The 18,369-nt window shown below is 37.2% G+C and overlaps 1 protein-coding gene across 1 annotated transcript in view; it reads left to right on the top strand.

Moving 5' to 3' along the window:
• Positions 1 to 16,726, top strand: part of LOC140137928 (uncharacterized) — a 38,015-nt gene extending 21,289 nt beyond the window's left edge. Inside the window, 11 exon segments of the mRNA XM_072159734.1 lie at positions 821 to 942; positions 1,706 to 1,818; positions 2,600 to 2,812; positions 3,329 to 3,456; positions 4,299 to 4,750; positions 5,200 to 5,448; positions 5,450 to 6,255; positions 7,284 to 7,377; positions 8,683 to 8,775; positions 9,494 to 9,625; positions 10,170 to 16,726. Of these exon segments, the coding sequence (XP_072015835.1) occupies positions 821 to 942; positions 1,706 to 1,818; positions 2,600 to 2,812; positions 3,329 to 3,456; positions 4,299 to 4,750; positions 5,200 to 5,448; positions 5,450 to 6,255; positions 7,284 to 7,377; positions 8,683 to 8,775; positions 9,494 to 9,625; positions 10,170 to 10,655 (2,888 nt within the window). The 3' untranslated portion in view covers positions 10,656 to 16,726.
• The last annotated feature ends 1,643 nt before the right edge of the window (positions 16,727 to 18,369 follow it).

The following is an 18,369-nucleotide window of genomic DNA, read 5'->3' on the forward strand; positions in this document are numbered from 1 at the left end:
TGTACTAGGCCATATTTGATAGTCTTATCTTGTGATAAGTACAAACATAGTTTTATTTTGATTTTTGATGTCAGATCTTGTCTTTATCAGATTGATTTCACATTTTGCCATTTGTCTGCTTCAATAGGACTTCTATACTTTGATCAGCTCATAATCGGCGGGAATTGTTAAGCTTTTACCACTACGCCGAAAAGTAGACCCACTTTAAGAGTGATTTAGTTGATCCGTTTGATCTATATTGTGTGTGTTAAATAAAGTAGATAAAGTATAAGACTTCAAGTAATAATTTGTGATGCTTCTGGCGAGATGTCACAAGGCAATTCTCAAAATAAAATAAATTGATATTAATCCGCGATGTTATAAGGCTTGTCGTTTACGAGCTGATCAAACTATATACTCTATATGTTCCAAAAATGCACAAACCTGAATTTGAGGATGTTTAACTGTTCTGGTTCAGTAACTTGCTGTAGAAGCTATTAATGCTATGGTTTGTCACACACACATTGTTTTTATACTGTTTTGTTCAAAGAACAGGAACTGAAATATGATCTTTTGTGACGTAAATGCGATCTTTTGTGATGCATTTCCATGGAAATCCAACAGGGAAGAACGAAAATTGTTTTTCTTAGTAAGAATTTTCATCACATATATCATTTTTAATATAAATTTCATTTATAATTCTTTTCAACCTGAATTTTATGCATTATATTTATAATGTTGGCATGTATTACTACTAATATTTTGTGTTTTTTGTGAAAGACTAACAAATTTGACATAAATCGTCAGGCTTTAATTGGTATATTTTATTCATGTGTTACAGAACTAGAACTACCAGCCTGGGAGGATGTTGAATACGCTATGATTTCAACCAAGATAGTAGTCCATGGCTTAGTTGAGTTTATCTCCCATCACAGCCACACTAAAAAGATACTTGAACAACAGGTAGGTTAACCAAGAAAATTTAAAAACTTCCAACAGAAACGGAAGGCAAATGAATATATTTTTATCAGCTATTATATTCGGTAACCAACTGTCACCATCCTCGGGCAGTAAGGCTACCAATAGGTAGGCTGGTAATCTGCTACTTACAGGGGTATACAGTCACTTGCCAGCAAAAATAGATTTCAATTTGAATATCAAGCAAATTCAAGTAGGTTTATCCACTTGTGTATCAGTTTCAACTGAAATTCAACACAGGTATTTACGTTTTTTATTTTGATGTCTATACACAAACAGCCTCATCAGTAGGACTCCAGTGATGAACCGGTTTAAATGTATGTTCTTTTGTCAACCTTATATGACCTTTTGTCGACGTTTGATGTCCTTTTGCTGACCCTTAATCACGGTTGAGCACTGGAACATGTTTTCTGATTTCAATGACTTCTTGCTCAGGACAAGGTATTTTTAAGGTGTTTTCAGGGTCAAAAGCTTTACTCCAAATATACTCCAGCGCTCAACTGTCATCAAGGACTTGAGTGCCCTTCATTATATAATTTTGATTATCTGGCTCTTCTTCATCACAGAGAGTGTTTGCTTGCAAATGTAGTCTGCTCTTGGGATGCCTAGAGCACTTGCAGTACTGTTTTCATCTGCCTTTGATCTCTGTCCCTTCAGTCAGAACTCTCCCATTCTCACCCTAAAATAAGGGTGAATGTGAATGGTTAACATAAATTATGATCTTTATTTTGTATTTCCTTCCTTGTAGCAAACCCAAAACATCAAATACAAGACAAGTATGTGCCGTGACATCACACAAAAAGGAGGTTGCCCTCGTGGCAATAACTGCACCTTTGCTCACTGTGAAGATGAACTGGACAAGTAAGTTGGCAATGGGCTTTGTTAGACAGTGGTGAGGGGGATGGGGAGAGACTAAAATAGGCTGATTTGCATGATTTTGTAGATGAAAGGGGTGGTCTCACTCTTCCCACCCCTGCCTTAAAAATGTTGTTCAAATGCAAACTTGAAACCAGACACGAGTCATAGCTACACTGTAATAAAGCCACGATTTCTCTGTGTTACAAAATTTAAAATCTGTGTTACAAATTGGACGATTTCCGTGATTTTCCGTTTTCCACTATAAAGCACTGAAAAGTTAAAACAAACATGTTTTAAAAGTGTATTTTGATTTACCTTTTAGTGTAGTATGGCCAGAATCTTGCATTGTTGACCTAGAGTTAATGCTAGAATGGATTGTTTATTGGTTGATTACTGCTATATAATCACTTTTCTTTGTTTTATTTTGCACAACACAAAACAACATTTTACACAGTTTTTCACTATTTTGTGGCATTTTCAAATTTCTGTGAGCAAACCCCGAATTCCGTGAATTTTTCTGTTCTTCCGTATCGCCGAGAAATCGTGGCTTTACACTATAGGAACCTTCACAACCCATATAATGAGTAATGCCCCTCAAATCAGTATTATTGTACAATATATTATATTTAAGTAAATTAGACCATAATTCAACATTTTGTGTAGCCAGTTGCTTCAAAAATGAAATGTATATGTGATTAAGTAGTCAAAACCAATGCTTCACAAGTCAAGTACATATTTTGTCTTTCTGTAATCAAGCCACAGTTGTTTCTTTCTTTCACTCAAGGTACCGTTCCAAAAGTAGACGTTTGCTTTCTACCATCAACCGTCAGAATAGCAACCAGAGTGTGCGGTCTACCATGTCACAGTCATCTATGATTGGTGGGAGAATGTTGTCACGTGGCATGTCGAGTCCCCCATTGGATAAATACATAAATACAGCTGCAATAGTAGACCCAGAGGCAGATGATGGACTCATCAATGAGAGGAAGATGACAAGGTTGGTATTAAGGCCCAACTAATAATAGGATTGGATGTTGGATCGACCCGATATATGTGTTATTGGTAAACTATTGGATCAGCAGAAATGTGTTAACCCCCTGAGCACTACCTGCCGATCTAGTATTACCTCTGATTGGTCAATTACATGATATCTTCACTTCAATCACCAATCAGAATGGAGCTTTGCAAATAATTCATCCCAATTTTTTTGCGTGGTGAAATTATTCTAACAATGTTGCTGATTGGGCCAATTGATAATGAAAACTTCTTTTTGGCCAATCGGCAAGTAGTTCTCAAGGGGTTAATGCTTGCCAAGAATGCTTACCAATATCATGATGAGTCTACTCCATCCTTACAGGTTGCATTGTTTTGATAGGGGTTTGATATAGACATTCATCATTATGTCTATTCCATCCTCACCTGAAAATGTGTGCAAAATCAGTGAACTTCCCTGTTGACTTCCCTTTCAATCAGTGTCAAATTTATAAGAAATTATTGACCATTTTAATTTCAGGGATGCTGTTTTGGGGTACAGTCCACATCATGGCGTAATCTCTCCAGAGCCTGATGAACGACCTGGTAAATATCCACCACACGCTATGGGAGACATGCAAGTACCATATAGACCACCTGACCATTATGGTAAGTTTGAAGTCCTCATAGATCCTCATAGAGTAATAGCTACTCCCCATTCTAGAAAAATACTGAGATTAAAAAAATATTATTGTTTTGCCAAAATAAACAGCTAAACTCATTTAGTTAATTCTAATTGGCAATAAAAGTTCAATTTCACTGTTTGGCCAAATTTATGAACCAAAAATGTGCATTTTAGGGTGTTTTTCACATGCTGTGATAATCAAGTCTAAAGACTTGTTATAAGTCTAATATCAATTTATTCATTCTGATTTTTGGAAAAGACATGTTTCATTCTTATAACTAATCGTTAACTAAAGTAACACAAAAAAGTGAAAATTAGAGCAAAATTGCCAAAAATGTTAGAAAATATTTTTTTTTCAGATTTGTCAGATTTTGGTGAAATTTTAGGGTAATTTTAACCTCCAGAAAAAAAATGTGCAGCCGACCAACCTACTTGAAAGGTTTGTCTGCCTGTAGAACAGGGTGTGTTTTTTGGTCACCTAATGTACAATTTTACAATATGTAATGGTTAAATTTTTCAAACCTGATTCATTTTGGCATATTTGTAATTTTTACATTTCCTAACTTACACTTAAATGGGTTGGTCATGTCAACAGAGCAATTTGGACATCATTTTTATTTTCAGACATGAAGTTCCCCATAGAACTCCACTTAAACAGCTAACATAAGACGATGGGTATTTCTTTCACTTGACCTTGTTATTGCGGCTTAAAATGGACAAAAATCATCCCTGACAGTTATAACAGCAAAATTAAAATATGCTGGAATTCATATATAATGGCTTTAAATACTAACTATTCACCTTATGCCCTATTTGTATTTAATAGATCAATATGGTAGGGATCGTCATGGTTACCCAACTGGAATGCCACCTACTCCCAGCACACCGCCACCACATCCCTCGTCTACCACTCAGTATGGACGCATGCTGCATGGTGTCCCAAAAGACCAGTATATAACCAAACCACCTGTATACAGACACCAAGATAGTGGAGACGATTACATGCATCCACCACATGTTATCAACAGAGAGTCTCATCCTTCACCCCTCCACTATGAAGGGGTCAGGAGGGTGCCGGATCATCCAGGGCCAATGCTCAGATACCCATCTCCCCTGCACTCTGATCATGACACAGATCGTTATCATCATGGACACTTGTTGAGCGACAAGTCGGATGGATTTCAGGAGGATCTGTCGGCTTTCTCAAGACATGACAACGGGTGGACAAAGAGTGAAGAGTTGGAATATCCGTTACAAGATTTAGAGAGGAATGAAAAGGTCTGTTGAAATGTTCTTGAGATGAAAATGTTAAAATTGTGTCTAGGTTTGAAGTGGTAATTAAAGAATAAATAATAGTAAATTTTGTTTTTACTTTTTACTATCCTCTATCCTATGTATAGGAGTTGTGAGTAGATTTTTTTTATATTTAGCAAAAATTAAGTTACCAGCATGAAAACTCCCCTTATTCTAAAATGAACAAAACTTGCTTACAACTTCAGTTGTGCTTACTACGATCATGTACATGTATTACGCAGTAGGCCTATGCTTGCATCATGCTACATGCTACAAGCCTCAACAAGCTTGTTACATGTACATGATGACATGGTCTATCACCTCATAGACAACACCCAGGAACAAATCAAATTTTAGTGCATAAACAAAACAAGCTAACCGCACCCACTGACTAAGGATGGCAATTAACATGTCCTTTTCCTTTTTCTGTTTAGGCACACGATAAAACAAAGATGAGGCCATTTCTAAATAGCATAGAAACACCAGCTAACATCCCAACCAACCTGGTAGAGCTACAACAACGCCAGAAAGAAATTGTTGCCAAACTCAACGATTACCAAGTGAAATCCCCTTGGGAGCATTCTGCTCTTACTACAGTAGTATCATCCAACCAAGGAAGGCCTAAAAGCTCTGTTGTAATTGACGAGGCAAGGAGACGCCCCGCCCATACAACGTCAAGGCACATCAAGCTACGATGCAACCCACGGATATAAGTACTTTGATCCCTGGACAAGCACGGCACCTTTTGTGTTCTTTAAGCCAGTCAAAGAACTTAATACAAAGTATACAATGACAGTAAGCAAGTCGCAAATCAAACATGTTTCTGCCAATGAAACTGAACAGATGGCACTAGAGAAACCACACCAAGGTAAAGAACATCCAGAATTCACTAATATGGACTTAGCAGAGCTGAAGAAAACCTTGGAGAAAGTTAAGTTGCAAGATCACCACACTGGTTGCACACATTTTGAGCGTAGCCAAGAGCTTAACCAAGAACTGAAGAGGCGAGAGCACTGTGGAAGACCAGACTTGCCTTGCACCGATCCGTCTCATCATGTTGTCTCCCCATTCATTCAGGAAGAGTACATACCTCAGATATGGGGTCCACCTGTCTCAAGAGCATCACGTACATCATTCAAAATTACACCCCCTGTTAAAGTTAATGCAGGACCAACTGGTCCCGGGGGTGGTGCACCATGCACGCCAGTGAGTTTTAATTGGAATAATCAGATGGTGCCAGTAGCTGGCCAGTCACCAGTAGCAGATAAAAATTTGGACATGAACATGTTCCATAGAGACACTATCAACAGAGAAGATATCCCCAGAGACAATGTCCCCAGAGGCGATATCCCCAGAGACACTGTCCCCAGGGACGAACCTAGAGACGCTGTCACCAGAGACGCTATCCACAGAGACGCTATCCACAAAGACGCTATCCACAGAGAAAGTATCCACAGGGAGGCAGTGATTGTGACTTCAGTGGAGCAGAGGTAGGTAGCTTAAAAAATTGGTAAATGAATTTGCCTAGTGAAGACTGTACAATAATTGCATCCACTACAAGAGATAGGAGTTGGCAGGGTTGGGATTATGGTTGTGTGTGGTGTTGCTCCATTGTCAAGTATCATGTGTGGTAAATGGCCTTGAAATTCACTAAATCTTATACAATCTGCATAAAATTACTTGTTATCAATTCAGTGTCAATATTGCTACTTTATGGAAGGAATAATTCAGACATTAAAGCAGGGCTTGTCAATTATAATTACTGCTGGGTCATGGAGGGCCAACTACATGTCAAAGATCTGTGTTTGAGGGCTAAATCACTGACCCGTCTTTGAAATCAGAGACGTCCGTGAATTACGAGTGCCTCCGAACTGATATCTTCCACAATTGGAATGAGTATTTCAAATGGAAGTTACCAAATTGTCTATTCTACTTGAAACCCATACTCCCTCTGTGGCAAACTTTAGCTACATATTCCACAAGGAGAGTGTGGCTTTCAAATGGAATACCGTAAAACCCTGTCTACAAGCATATAGTGTGCTTCTGATGAAAGCTACATTAATCCAGTCGCCATTATGGAGTTTGAGCAAATTAATTACGGATCCAAGCATATACAAACAAGTATTATTTTAAGACCGATCTATTATATTGGTATATTAACGCTTGCTTCGAATTAATTAAGCTTTTATAAAAAACACTATATATGCTTGTAGACGGGGTTTTACGGTAGTCCAATTACTATGATACAGCCTTTAGTGCATCCGAAGTTTCGTAAAGTTTAGTGAAATGGACCCCTGGTGATTGATAAAGATTTGCCTTCCTGGAAATGAATGGATCAGTGTACGTTTTATAAGTAGTTAAGATGATTAAATGTGGTTAAAATGAAAGAAATGAAGAGGGAAAAACAATTGGGTGGGACGTAGTGAATATCTTTTTTTTACTTTTGCTTTATCTTTGCATTCCATGTTTCATATTTCTGTTTCATGTTTCATATCTCTCTTGTTTCATATTTCTGCAGAAATGAATCTGGAAATCCAGTTAAGACTCAACTAGAGTTGGAACATGAGTTGGCTCAAGTCAAAACAAAGATTGCCCAACAAAAGACTGCCAAGGTAAGATTTTTTCCACAAAAAAAAATGGTTTTGACATTTGACCAAAAATTCCATTTCGAAACGGCTGCAAGTGTAGACTATGAAATACAAGCCCTGATTTGTAAGCTAGCACATAAGTGATTGGTGCATGGGTATGTAACAAAGGCATATTAACCAATCAGAACATTGCATACAAAAGTGCTAGGTACCCTGCAAGAATCATCAATGGCTGCCATTCATGCATCGAGCAGTGAATGCCAGCAAAGACAATAGTTTCATGATCAGTTTGAGCATGGAATTTTTAAATATGGCTTGGACTTTGTCAACTCAAAGTTCCAAAACAGATCACAAAGGAAGCAATCCTTCAAACCAGAGTATTCCATGAAATGGAAATTCATACAATCATCTCAGAAAGGAGAAAATCATGCACGATGTGCAATTTGTAGTGTGGATTTTCAGCATTGCTCACATGTACAAGTTGCAGTGGATCGTATAACATTGTACATAAGCTGGCCAACGCTTGATATTTTTGGAAAATGTGTTTTTTTATTGAAAAATGTGACTTTTGGGATTTCAGAATACAGTTATTTTGTGATCTCAAAGGTTGGCAGGTCTGCCTTCTCTAATTCTAAGAATAAGAGAGGTCTAGTAATAACTACATCTTTGTGAGAGCCATTTCAATTTGTAACCTCCTTTATGGAAGCATTTGGTCATAGATGAAAGAGACATAAATCACAAGTAGTTACACAACGGGTAAAGTCCCTTTGCTTTGATGGAAACTGAGTCTTGCATATTTACGAGAACCTATTGTTTTATCGACTGTGTCCACAAATTTTGCTCATAGTTGGATGCCTAAGAGATGCATTTAAACAAATGATTTCAAGACACTGCGCTTTGATAAATATGCGGTCACAGAGTGGGCATAGCATTTTCCAGTTCACACTCCATGGAACTATTGGCCGTCATTAACAGATGATGCTGGACTTTGCCATTTGGTGCACCATCTATTTCTTACTACAGTCTAAGAAAAATTGTTGGAACAGTTTAAAAGATCTTAATGGATATGTCCCCCTTCTACCCCGTACTATGTTATAATGCATAACTTGCTCATCTTCACCATATCTTCTCCCAACATTGATTGGTGGGGATAGCGGAGGGCGTCTATGGAAGATGAACATTGAGGCAACACTATTATAATTCTTGGTTTCCAGAAGAACATGGGAATTAGAGTAAGTGTTCAAACACATTTTTCTAAGATTATAGCCTATGTATCTGGTTCTTAAAAGAAACATGAATACATGGTTTTTACTGTACTATTTTTTGCAGACGGCTAATGATGCATTTTTGATACAGCGTGAGAGCAGGGCGTTGGGAGAGACACGTCTATCTATGCCCCCACCGGACATAACACACCTGCAGGTAGGTCATTAGTTATTTAATTTTGTGGAATTTCTGTTAAGTGTATAAAAACAAATAAAAACAGTCGGCTCTCAACACGCGATATTCAAAATTCCTGCGCTGAAATTGTCTAAGTGCAATGACGTAATGGTTATTTGTGCTCAATTATCGTCAGCCTTCATTGTATTACTGGGACGTCATTGCGCTCAACAATTTCGGCGCCCGTGAATATTGAATATCTCGTTTTGAGAGACAGATGTTTTTATTTGTTTTTATGGTCATTATGAGTTTGTTTTAAATAAAACCATGTGATTCGTGCTTGATAATTATTTTTCTTACACATAAGGCATACTGTTGTGATTGCCGGAGACCACTTTTACAGTACACTTGAAAAAGATTTGCAGATGTGTTTGTAGGATTTGGTGCATGACAATCCTGCATAAATAGGTTACTAACAATTGTAGCAAACAAGAAGACTCACAATAGTTGTTACTAGATGTAATGTGATTTAATGGAAAGAATGTACTTTTTGTGTGTTGTTATTTTCATGCCAAAATTCCCAAAAGATAAAACTCTTAAAGGGATTCTCCGGCAATCATAACATTATGCTTTATATGTTAGAAAAATAATTATCAAGCATGAATCACATTGTTTTATTTAAAACGAACTCATATTGATAAACATGTAAAAGTCCAATTATGCCATTTCATTGATATCTTTTTCTGATAATTTCATTTAGGTTCAGAAAGATATGGAAATAGCCAAGAGACTACAAAGTGAAGAGTTCAAGGGTGCCAGGCCGCTGTCACCTGACTCACCTAACACCTTCACCATGGATCAAGACTTTCCACCTCTGGACAGGGACATTTTGGTAAGTTTTAGAATCAAAAGAATTACGGCAGATGTGTGTCCAATCTATGATGAATCAGAGAGTTGGTAAACTAGTTGGGATAAAAAGTTTGTAAAACCATTTAAGATATCTCAAATGGGGTTCATACTGGCATGTATAGAATTGCTGGCGTTAAAAAGTGTAATAATTCAACTTAAACCGTGAAGTAGGTAAAACTCCAGTGGATTTGCTGTAACAAATGAGTATTGGAAGTTGGTACAAAATGGAAACAGTTTTGGAGACTTGGTAAATTGGTAAGTGAAGAAACATTGAGCAGGCTGACTGACACTCGTAATAAAAACTGCAGGTGAGGCGACAAAAAAAACCCACTGTTCTATGGACAGGGACAAGTAAGGTCATTTAGTCAGGATTTTGTTATTTAAAGTTAATAACTTAAAAATCACAGATGAACGTTGGAAAAATGTGACCAAAAAATCATGCAGCTAAAATGGTGTTTTTTTAATATTTCTATTCGAACACAAACCTTACTTACCCTCCTTCGTCTCATCATTCATCTCTATCACAGGAGAATCAAGCTAGAGACAAGAGACTATTAATACATGAGCAGCAAGCTAGGGACATAAGGCTATCACAGGAGCAGCAAGCTAGAGAGAAGAGACTATTACAGGAGCAGCAAGCTAGGGACAAGAAGTTAGCAGAACAAGTCCATCGGTATGAGCAGGAAAGAGCCCAACGTTTTGAGCAGGAAAAAGCCATGAGAATGAGATCATACAACCAGAGACGTCCACGCTATGATGATGACATGTTGCATCAAGGTCATGCGCAGCAATATCAGCAGCAATGGCAGCAGCAACAGCAAAGTCATCAGCAGCAGCAGCAAAGTCATCAGCAACGTTATCAGGAGCAACAGATACGACAACAACAAGAGCAGGAAGACCAGATGCTGGCACGACAGGTGGCACGGGATGAGGCTAGAGCCATAGGAGTTAGGCTGCCACCAGAAAACAAAGGATATAGAGGCGGTGCTTCAGCATATCCATGGCCAAAATAAATTGATACTAGGGCTTAACCGATAATGTATTGATATCATATCAGCCTGATATTATCGGTATCGGATCGGATCGGATATTGGTAAAAAAAACCTATTCTGAAGTGCTAGGATCATTCACAGTTAATTTGAAAACAAATTTGGATAAAAATTACGAATAAATTACAGTTTGTTATCCTTAATATGCAAACCATTAACTTGTGTTTGCCTCTTCATCTTTTTTTATTTATTTTATTTTTTACCGATATCGGATCGGATACCAGCCGATATTATAAAATCCATATCAGATCGGTAGACAAATGCCATTTCGGCTGAGCCCTAATTGATACCTTAGATTGCCACCTGTAAAATGTGCTGAGGCTTATGGATCAACATCTGGGCGTTGTGCCTGCGTAGCGCACAACCAAGAGCCTTGTGGTACAACAGCTTCCAGTGAGCTGTGGAGATATGTGGTGGCTGAGAGAATTGTGACTGCATAAAAATGTTATTCCTGTGACGCCAGATATCTGCCATCATGTTTGCACAGGCCTTTTTTGATGGTTTCAGCATTTGATCCTTCACGCACAAATGCAAAACACATGCACCAACGCATTTTAACAGTTGTGTGATGGGCTGTGCTCTACATGTAATGTCCAAAACATTTACACGCAAATCGATGTACATTCAAGATGGCGACAGGAGGAATAACCTCTATTGTGGATGGTTATAGTAGATTGATATAGGATGTGGGTGCTGTATCTATTGATTAAACATATCAGTTGTAATAGTGCACTAACTGATGTTAAGACACAGAAGTTTTAAAAAAAATGACACAAAGACAGATGACACAGGTACACATGTAGTTCTAGGTGAGTGTATATGGTCAGCAGAATAACAGGAAGGGAAGGTTTAATTAACTAATAAAAGTTGTAATATAGTAGTATGCCTGTGAGCATAACCGAGAGTGTACATAGTATGGTATGTATTATCGTGCTATAAAAAACATCATAAACTTTGTGATCACTTGTTTGAAAAATTATAATAATTCCTGGTAAACTGTAAGAATACAGCCATTCATGTTATCTTCACTATCTTGTGAATACACAAATGTGACATGATCAAGGGGAATTAGTCACATGTCGACCCTGGTCGAAAACGAGTTTTACATTTGTTTCTGAAGAGGACATTTAGAGCTTTGAGATACGGCTTTTCTTTGAGAAGTTACATCAGTTTATCAATCGCTGAAAACAATATAAAACAAAAATATTTTAACACTTCCTTTACCAATATCTCAAAATCAATATTAGCGACATCCGACTCATTTCCCTTGATCGTGTCACAAATGGTATGTTGCTATATAACTTCTATTTCAAAAAGCTAAATGAGCTTTACATGTATTGCCAGCATTTTGTAAACCAGCATGAAATTATTTTCTCTTAAAATAATTGTACTTACACTATGTAGCATATACACATGTAAATTGAGTGATTGTATACATTTTCTAGTAATACATAATTTTAACAAGTTGCTGTGATAGTTTAAGTAGATTTTACTGATCTACATTTTTCAATCTGAATGTGTAATAATGGTATTATAATACTACTACAACCAAACATGATCAGCTGAAAACAATTGTCAACCTATCAGAGTTTGTCTATTTACTCTGCCAGTTTAATCTTTGTCGGATAAAAATACATAAACTAACAGTTCTTGCATTTATGGATGGGTGATAGTAAAGTATGTTGTCATTCCTTATATGGTGTGGTTTTCAAATGGAAGCGTCTTGTTAGAATTACTAGCTCAACCGGCTAGTGTCAAAGAGTTCAGTTACAGCCTTGATGCTATCCATACAAGAAAATATTGATTTCATTGTAAATATTCAAAAGTACCCTTAAGAGAGTAGCATGTATACTCTGATTATTAGTAATTAATCATTTGATACTAATTCCAGTATATTCAACCCACTGCCATATTAAGCACAGAATTGTAATATCCACCTGTCAATGGACAAGAAATAAAAAATCATTACTACAGTCTGTCTAGTCTGAAGTACAAAATACCGACGTGGACGCACTCATTGTGCCGACTTTGAAGGCACGTATACCTGCAGCAGAGACGCAGCACTATGCACTGTTTACGCGCTGTGTATGCGCGCGTTGTCACTTTGTACTTCAGAGTGGACAAACTGTACTTATATTGATTTTGTAAAATTGAAAAGTGCAGTGTAATTTGTTGTTTTAAAACAAATAATATTTAAAGCTGAAGTAAATCGTTTCCTTAATTCTTCAAAGTTACATTCTGTGACTGTGTGTTACTCATATGAGCATGATCGCAAAAATGATAAACGGTCTCACTGATTGGCTGATCAATAATTGTGCCAGCAAGACAGTTGACCTGTGGTTGATGGTGATTATCAAGCACGTAGAAGGGGCAGAGATTTTGTCTCTTGTATGCACTCGATGATCAGCACCACGTACCCAGAAATTTGAATAATTAAGAAGTTAACTTTATAGGCTGATAGAAGGCTATGACCTTAATCTTCCACGCAGGGAATGTGAATTTCAAATAGGGTTACCTGAATGAGTGACTCCATTTGAAATTTACACCCCTGTGTGGGAGATTAAGATCATGACTTTCATAGGGGGTGTATGGATTTCAACTGGAATAGCCCATTTGGTGCAAGCTTGTTTTGTAGAGTTTCTGAATTGATATTATGAGATAATTGCTGACTATATTTTGCTTCTTAAAGTGAGTGTTTGTGGATTAGCTCCCCAAGATTTCTATGCTATTAATAGTAGTATAATAAGATATGGTGTCCAGAATATATTAATTTGGAATCCATTCACCGCATTGATATGCTAAGTCATTTTATTTTGTTGGGTTATTACCTAAACAAATGGGTGGGGGAGAGTGTATGTATTTTCCCCTAGGCCTTTCTTGATATTTTGAGAGGGATAGTTATTTAAATTTACTTATTATTACATTTTATTATCAATCATGTACAATAAACTGCAAGATTGTAGCAATCTTTAAAATGTGTAGAATTCTATCATGCTTAAATGCAAATGTAGTGCAGGAGTATGAGCATGTACATCTACAAAACGTGTGATGGAGATTTTGATTTTGAGTATGTTAAAGACAGACCTTGCAGGATATTGTTGTTTCCTTCTCAGATCCTTCAGTGTGCAATAGTATGTCATACTCTGTCCATTAAAAGGTGGAACATGATCTACACAAACAGGGCAATGGTCATGATGCTACATGAAGAACTTGGTTCCAACCCATGTTAAGTCCACAAACACATGTTATGATTTACCTGTGCGATATTGCAATGGGTTGTGATGCTATAGTAATTTCAGTTGGATGCACCATTACAAAGCAAACAGTGGATGGATGCACAGTAACAATAGGGCCTACTGTGTGAGGCCTTTGGTTCCCAAATGAGAACAATAGTCTGCATATTGTTAAGCAGCATTGTTGTGGTAAATAATGGCTTAATGATGGTACAACTCGATTGTTGCTAATGTCAAACTTGTCAAAGTAATTGTGATTGTATCACACAAGTAAATGAGAAACATGTGGTTGTGGACTCAGCATGGTTTGGAAACAAGCTCCTCATAAGTATACACACCTATACTGTCAGATTCCTTTTGCTGCAGACCTCAGAGGTACACTCCTGCCCAGCTACTTTGTTGCTACTCTAGAGTATCAGTGTAGTACCAATATTGTACCAGTGTGTGTACTGTATGTCTGATTCCAATGTGAATACCCAAAGAGTACCAATAGAGAAGCTGTACCTATGGGGGCATCATTAATAGGAATCTAGTAGTGTATGTTTATGTGGCTGTTGTTGGAACTGGAAGATTTGAGCAAAAAGGGATGTGCTTTAATGTTAACATTGTCATAAGTTTGCTGCAACATATTAATGATAGCTTGTCTGCGTTTATTACTAAGTAGATTCATCAGGTATGTTGGTAAACATAAAAGATTTCATTTAAACAAAACAAAACTTAAAACTCTTATGGTTTTGCCTATCAGGGTCGGTAGGCCTCATCAGAATGATGGTTGTTTACCTTACTTCCGGTTGAGCGAGTGAGCAGTCTATGTCATCAATTGGGACAATGCTAAAATTCTTTGCAAGGAGGACGATGCTAACAGAAGAAGAATCAAGAACAGAGACAAGGGGGCCCACTTCCTTAGACACGTGTATGATCCTCTCCTGGCTAATAATACACCCTCTTCAGTCGGGATACGTCCAACCGGAAGTAAGAATCTACAACCATCATTCTGTTGATGCCTACCAACCTTAATAGGCGAAACCATAAATAGTGAGTTTTAAGTTTTGTTTTGTTTAAATGAAATCTTTGATAATATTGTCTGCATATAGTATGTGAAGAAAAATGTATATGGGGGCATTAAATCAAGCTAGAAACATCTAGGTTATTTATTGTATGATAATCACTTACAAGTGCACTTGTAGTTAGTACTATGCCTAGGTAGTAAAAGTCTGATGTGAGTTTTATGCATATATTTAAGTAAACAATGGATAAGGTAAACTAATCAAATCCATAAAGATGGGGAGAGTTATAGGTTCCCACATTTTATTGCATGAGAAATTATGTAATCATGCAGATTTGACCCCAGTTGGTAATTCTGCATAAAGCCAAAAAAAGTTTTGTCTCAAAGCTTGCGCGCACATTTGTAAAATCGCAAGATTTGAAAACAAAGAATTGCAGACATTTTTTTTATTTCAAATTTTTTTTTTTTTTTCTGGAAAAATTCGGCGACAATCAGGTTTATTTTCTCAAAATACCATAAAAATGCCAAGTCGGGAATAAAAAAAAAGAAAAATCGCATTTCGCATTTGTTTTCAAACCACTCGTGAGCTTTGAGACAAACCTTTTTTTTTGGCCTAATCATATTATAGTATTAATTAAAGTTCTTACAGAATGGTTTTACTGTAATGTGTGTTTGTTTTACGTAACAAACAAGTTGAAAAAATGTTTTTTCTCTTGATTTTGAAGAAGTTCATCAGGACTGATATATTTTATAATCAAGTGGCAAAATATGTTTTGCAAGAGCAGTGTAAATCTATGAGTCAATACTGGACTTGCAAAACATATTTTGCTATTTGATTATAAATTGAGAAAATGTTGAAAAATTACTTGTTTCAAGTTAGACATGTGCAATGCAAAGGAGATCTTTGGTGATGTTCAGGGAATTGCATTCTTGAGTTCTAGTTTTAATAGATGTGTATCTGGTTTTTAAATTGTGTTTATTTGGCTGAGGTTTATTTGAGTTTAAAAAAGAAAATAATTTCAAATTACTAATAAAATACAATATCTACAGAAATATGGGAGTGCTCTATATCTGGATTTAGGTGTAATTCTTGAATATTTGAGTTTGGTTTGTAATGTGCCAATGTATACCATGTTAACATATTGTGAGCAGGTATCCAGTAAAGGTGACTTGATAACGGCAAATATATGTGACACGACCTGGTGCATGGGGGCCAAAGGCGGCAAATTTGAAACGGAGATAAAGGTAAAAATATGGAGTAAGAAAATAGACATCAAAAAACTTTGTAACTTTAGAACCAAGTATGCTAGACCTTTGGTGTTTTCAGTAGATGATAACCTATTGTATGTATATTGTATAATGTAATAAGTACAGTAACTCAACTTTTAAAAATGCCTCCTTTAGCCCCCATGGACCAGATCGTGTCACATACATGAAAAGTGATATATTTCCTGATGCACAATTTTGACATGAGACAAGTGATTTTTCATCAAGATTGGGTGCAATGTACCCATATGATATGAAGGATACAAGTAAATGATAAAATGTCTGATGAAAGCAGTGACATTTATTTGTTTGATAAAAGTGTACTTATGACATGAATGGCTTGAAAAGAGTTAAATATTTTGCTGTGACTTTCATGATGAACTCGGGTTTATCGGCAGAAAATACATACTGCCAAAATGTAAAGTAGATTGTTAATGTGCCAATTTGCTTTTGTTAACAATAACTACAACTTGTCATGCAAGTGTATATAGCAATCTCTCACTGCTAAACAAAGACAATGTATGATGTTATTTAGTTGTGTGAATTGTGCGAGAAATGGTTTTATTCTATGGATAAGCAATGGTAATTTAATTAAATAATGGAAAATATTTGCAAGTTGGAGTGGTCAATATATTACTAAGTTATTGGCTTGTGTACTTGCCTTTTCAGTTGATTTTTTCAGTCGAGGATATTTGGTGTGAAATTAAGACACCTTAAAACAAGTAGTTTTAATATGCCAACAAGAAAAATTGCACCAAATTAAAGTTAAACATAATACATAGAAAAGATGTATCATTGCATAAGTGGAGGACTTGGAACCAGTATTGGCCATAGCCAACATTACTTACAGGTGTGTGACCTGATTGATGGCCTCCCCCCCCCCACATTAAAAAGTGCACAATGGCTCTGGAAGGGGGATAAGAGATTTGGTCTGATCATTATTAGGTAGCCCTTTGGCAAACCTACGTCAATGCTCCTTCCTGACAGAGTCGAGATTGTAGCCACCAAAAGCACTTAAGTATGTTTCAAGAGCTCCACCCAGGATTATTCTACAAGCTCTTTTTGAGTTGCTTAAGTGTCCTACGACTGTTTGGCAGAAATGCTTGAATGCCACACAACATTGGCATACTCAAAAACTGGTCATACATAGCCACTGTACAGGACACCAAGCCTTCTATCAAAACCAAATCTCTCGGGGGTTCAAAGCATAAAGAACATCTTATTAGCCTTTGTTATCGTATTATCGATCTGTGAATTCCCTTTGAGGTTGCTTTGCAGAAAAAATCCAAGACATTGGCTTCATGTATGACAGTGGCTTGTTACCCATTCTTAAGGCGCTGTACTGGTGATTGTCTATACTAGAACAGACTTAGAGGGCCTGACATTTGGAGTTTAACTTGAGCAAATTATTTTGGAGGGCCTGGCATTTGCAGGGGCGTAACCAGACCTGACCTTCCGGGGGGGCAAGATTGAAAAATTTCCCAATTCTTGACCAAAAGTCGCGAGCGTCTTGCCGCGGAGCGTTAAACGGGTGGGTTCCAGGGGCCCCCCTTATAGGGGCCCTGGTGGGGTCCAGGGGCAAAGCCCGGCGGGGGTCAAGGGGGCGGAGTCCCCCTGAAGCTCCTGGTTTTTGGCATATTAGAAGCTAAAAATCAGTGTTTCAGAGTACAAATTTCAAATTCCTCTTTCTTTCCCTTTTCTCTTCTCCTTCCTTTTCTCTTCTCCTTCCCTTTTTTCCCTCTTTTTTCTTTTCTTCTTTCCCTTTCTCTTCTTCCCTCTTTTCCCTTTTTTCTCTTCTCCTTCCCCTTTTTTTTTCTTTTTTTTTTTCTCCTTCTTTTCCCCTTCCCAATTTTTTTTTTTTTGCTCTTCTTCCCAGTTTTTTGTGTCCGGGGCAGCTGCCCTGCCACCCCACTGGTTACGCCACTGGGCATTTGGATGGGTTCAACTTGAGCAAATTATTTTGGAGGGCATGGCATTTGGAGGGGTTTAACTTGAGCAAATTATTTTGGAGGGCATGGCATTTGGAGGGATTTAACTTGAGCAAATTATTTTGGAGGGCCTAACATTTGGATGGGTTTAACTTGAGCAAATTATTTTGGAGGGCATGGCATTTGGAGGGGTTTAACTTGAGCAAATTATTTTGGAGGTCATGGCATTTGGATGGGTTTAACTT

Source organism: Amphiura filiformis, chromosome 17 (assembly GCF_039555335.1).
Source record: "Amphiura filiformis chromosome 17, Afil_fr2py, whole genome shotgun sequence".
NCBI lineage: Eukaryota > Metazoa > Echinodermata > Ophiuroidea > Amphilepidida > Amphiuridae > Amphiura > Amphiura filiformis.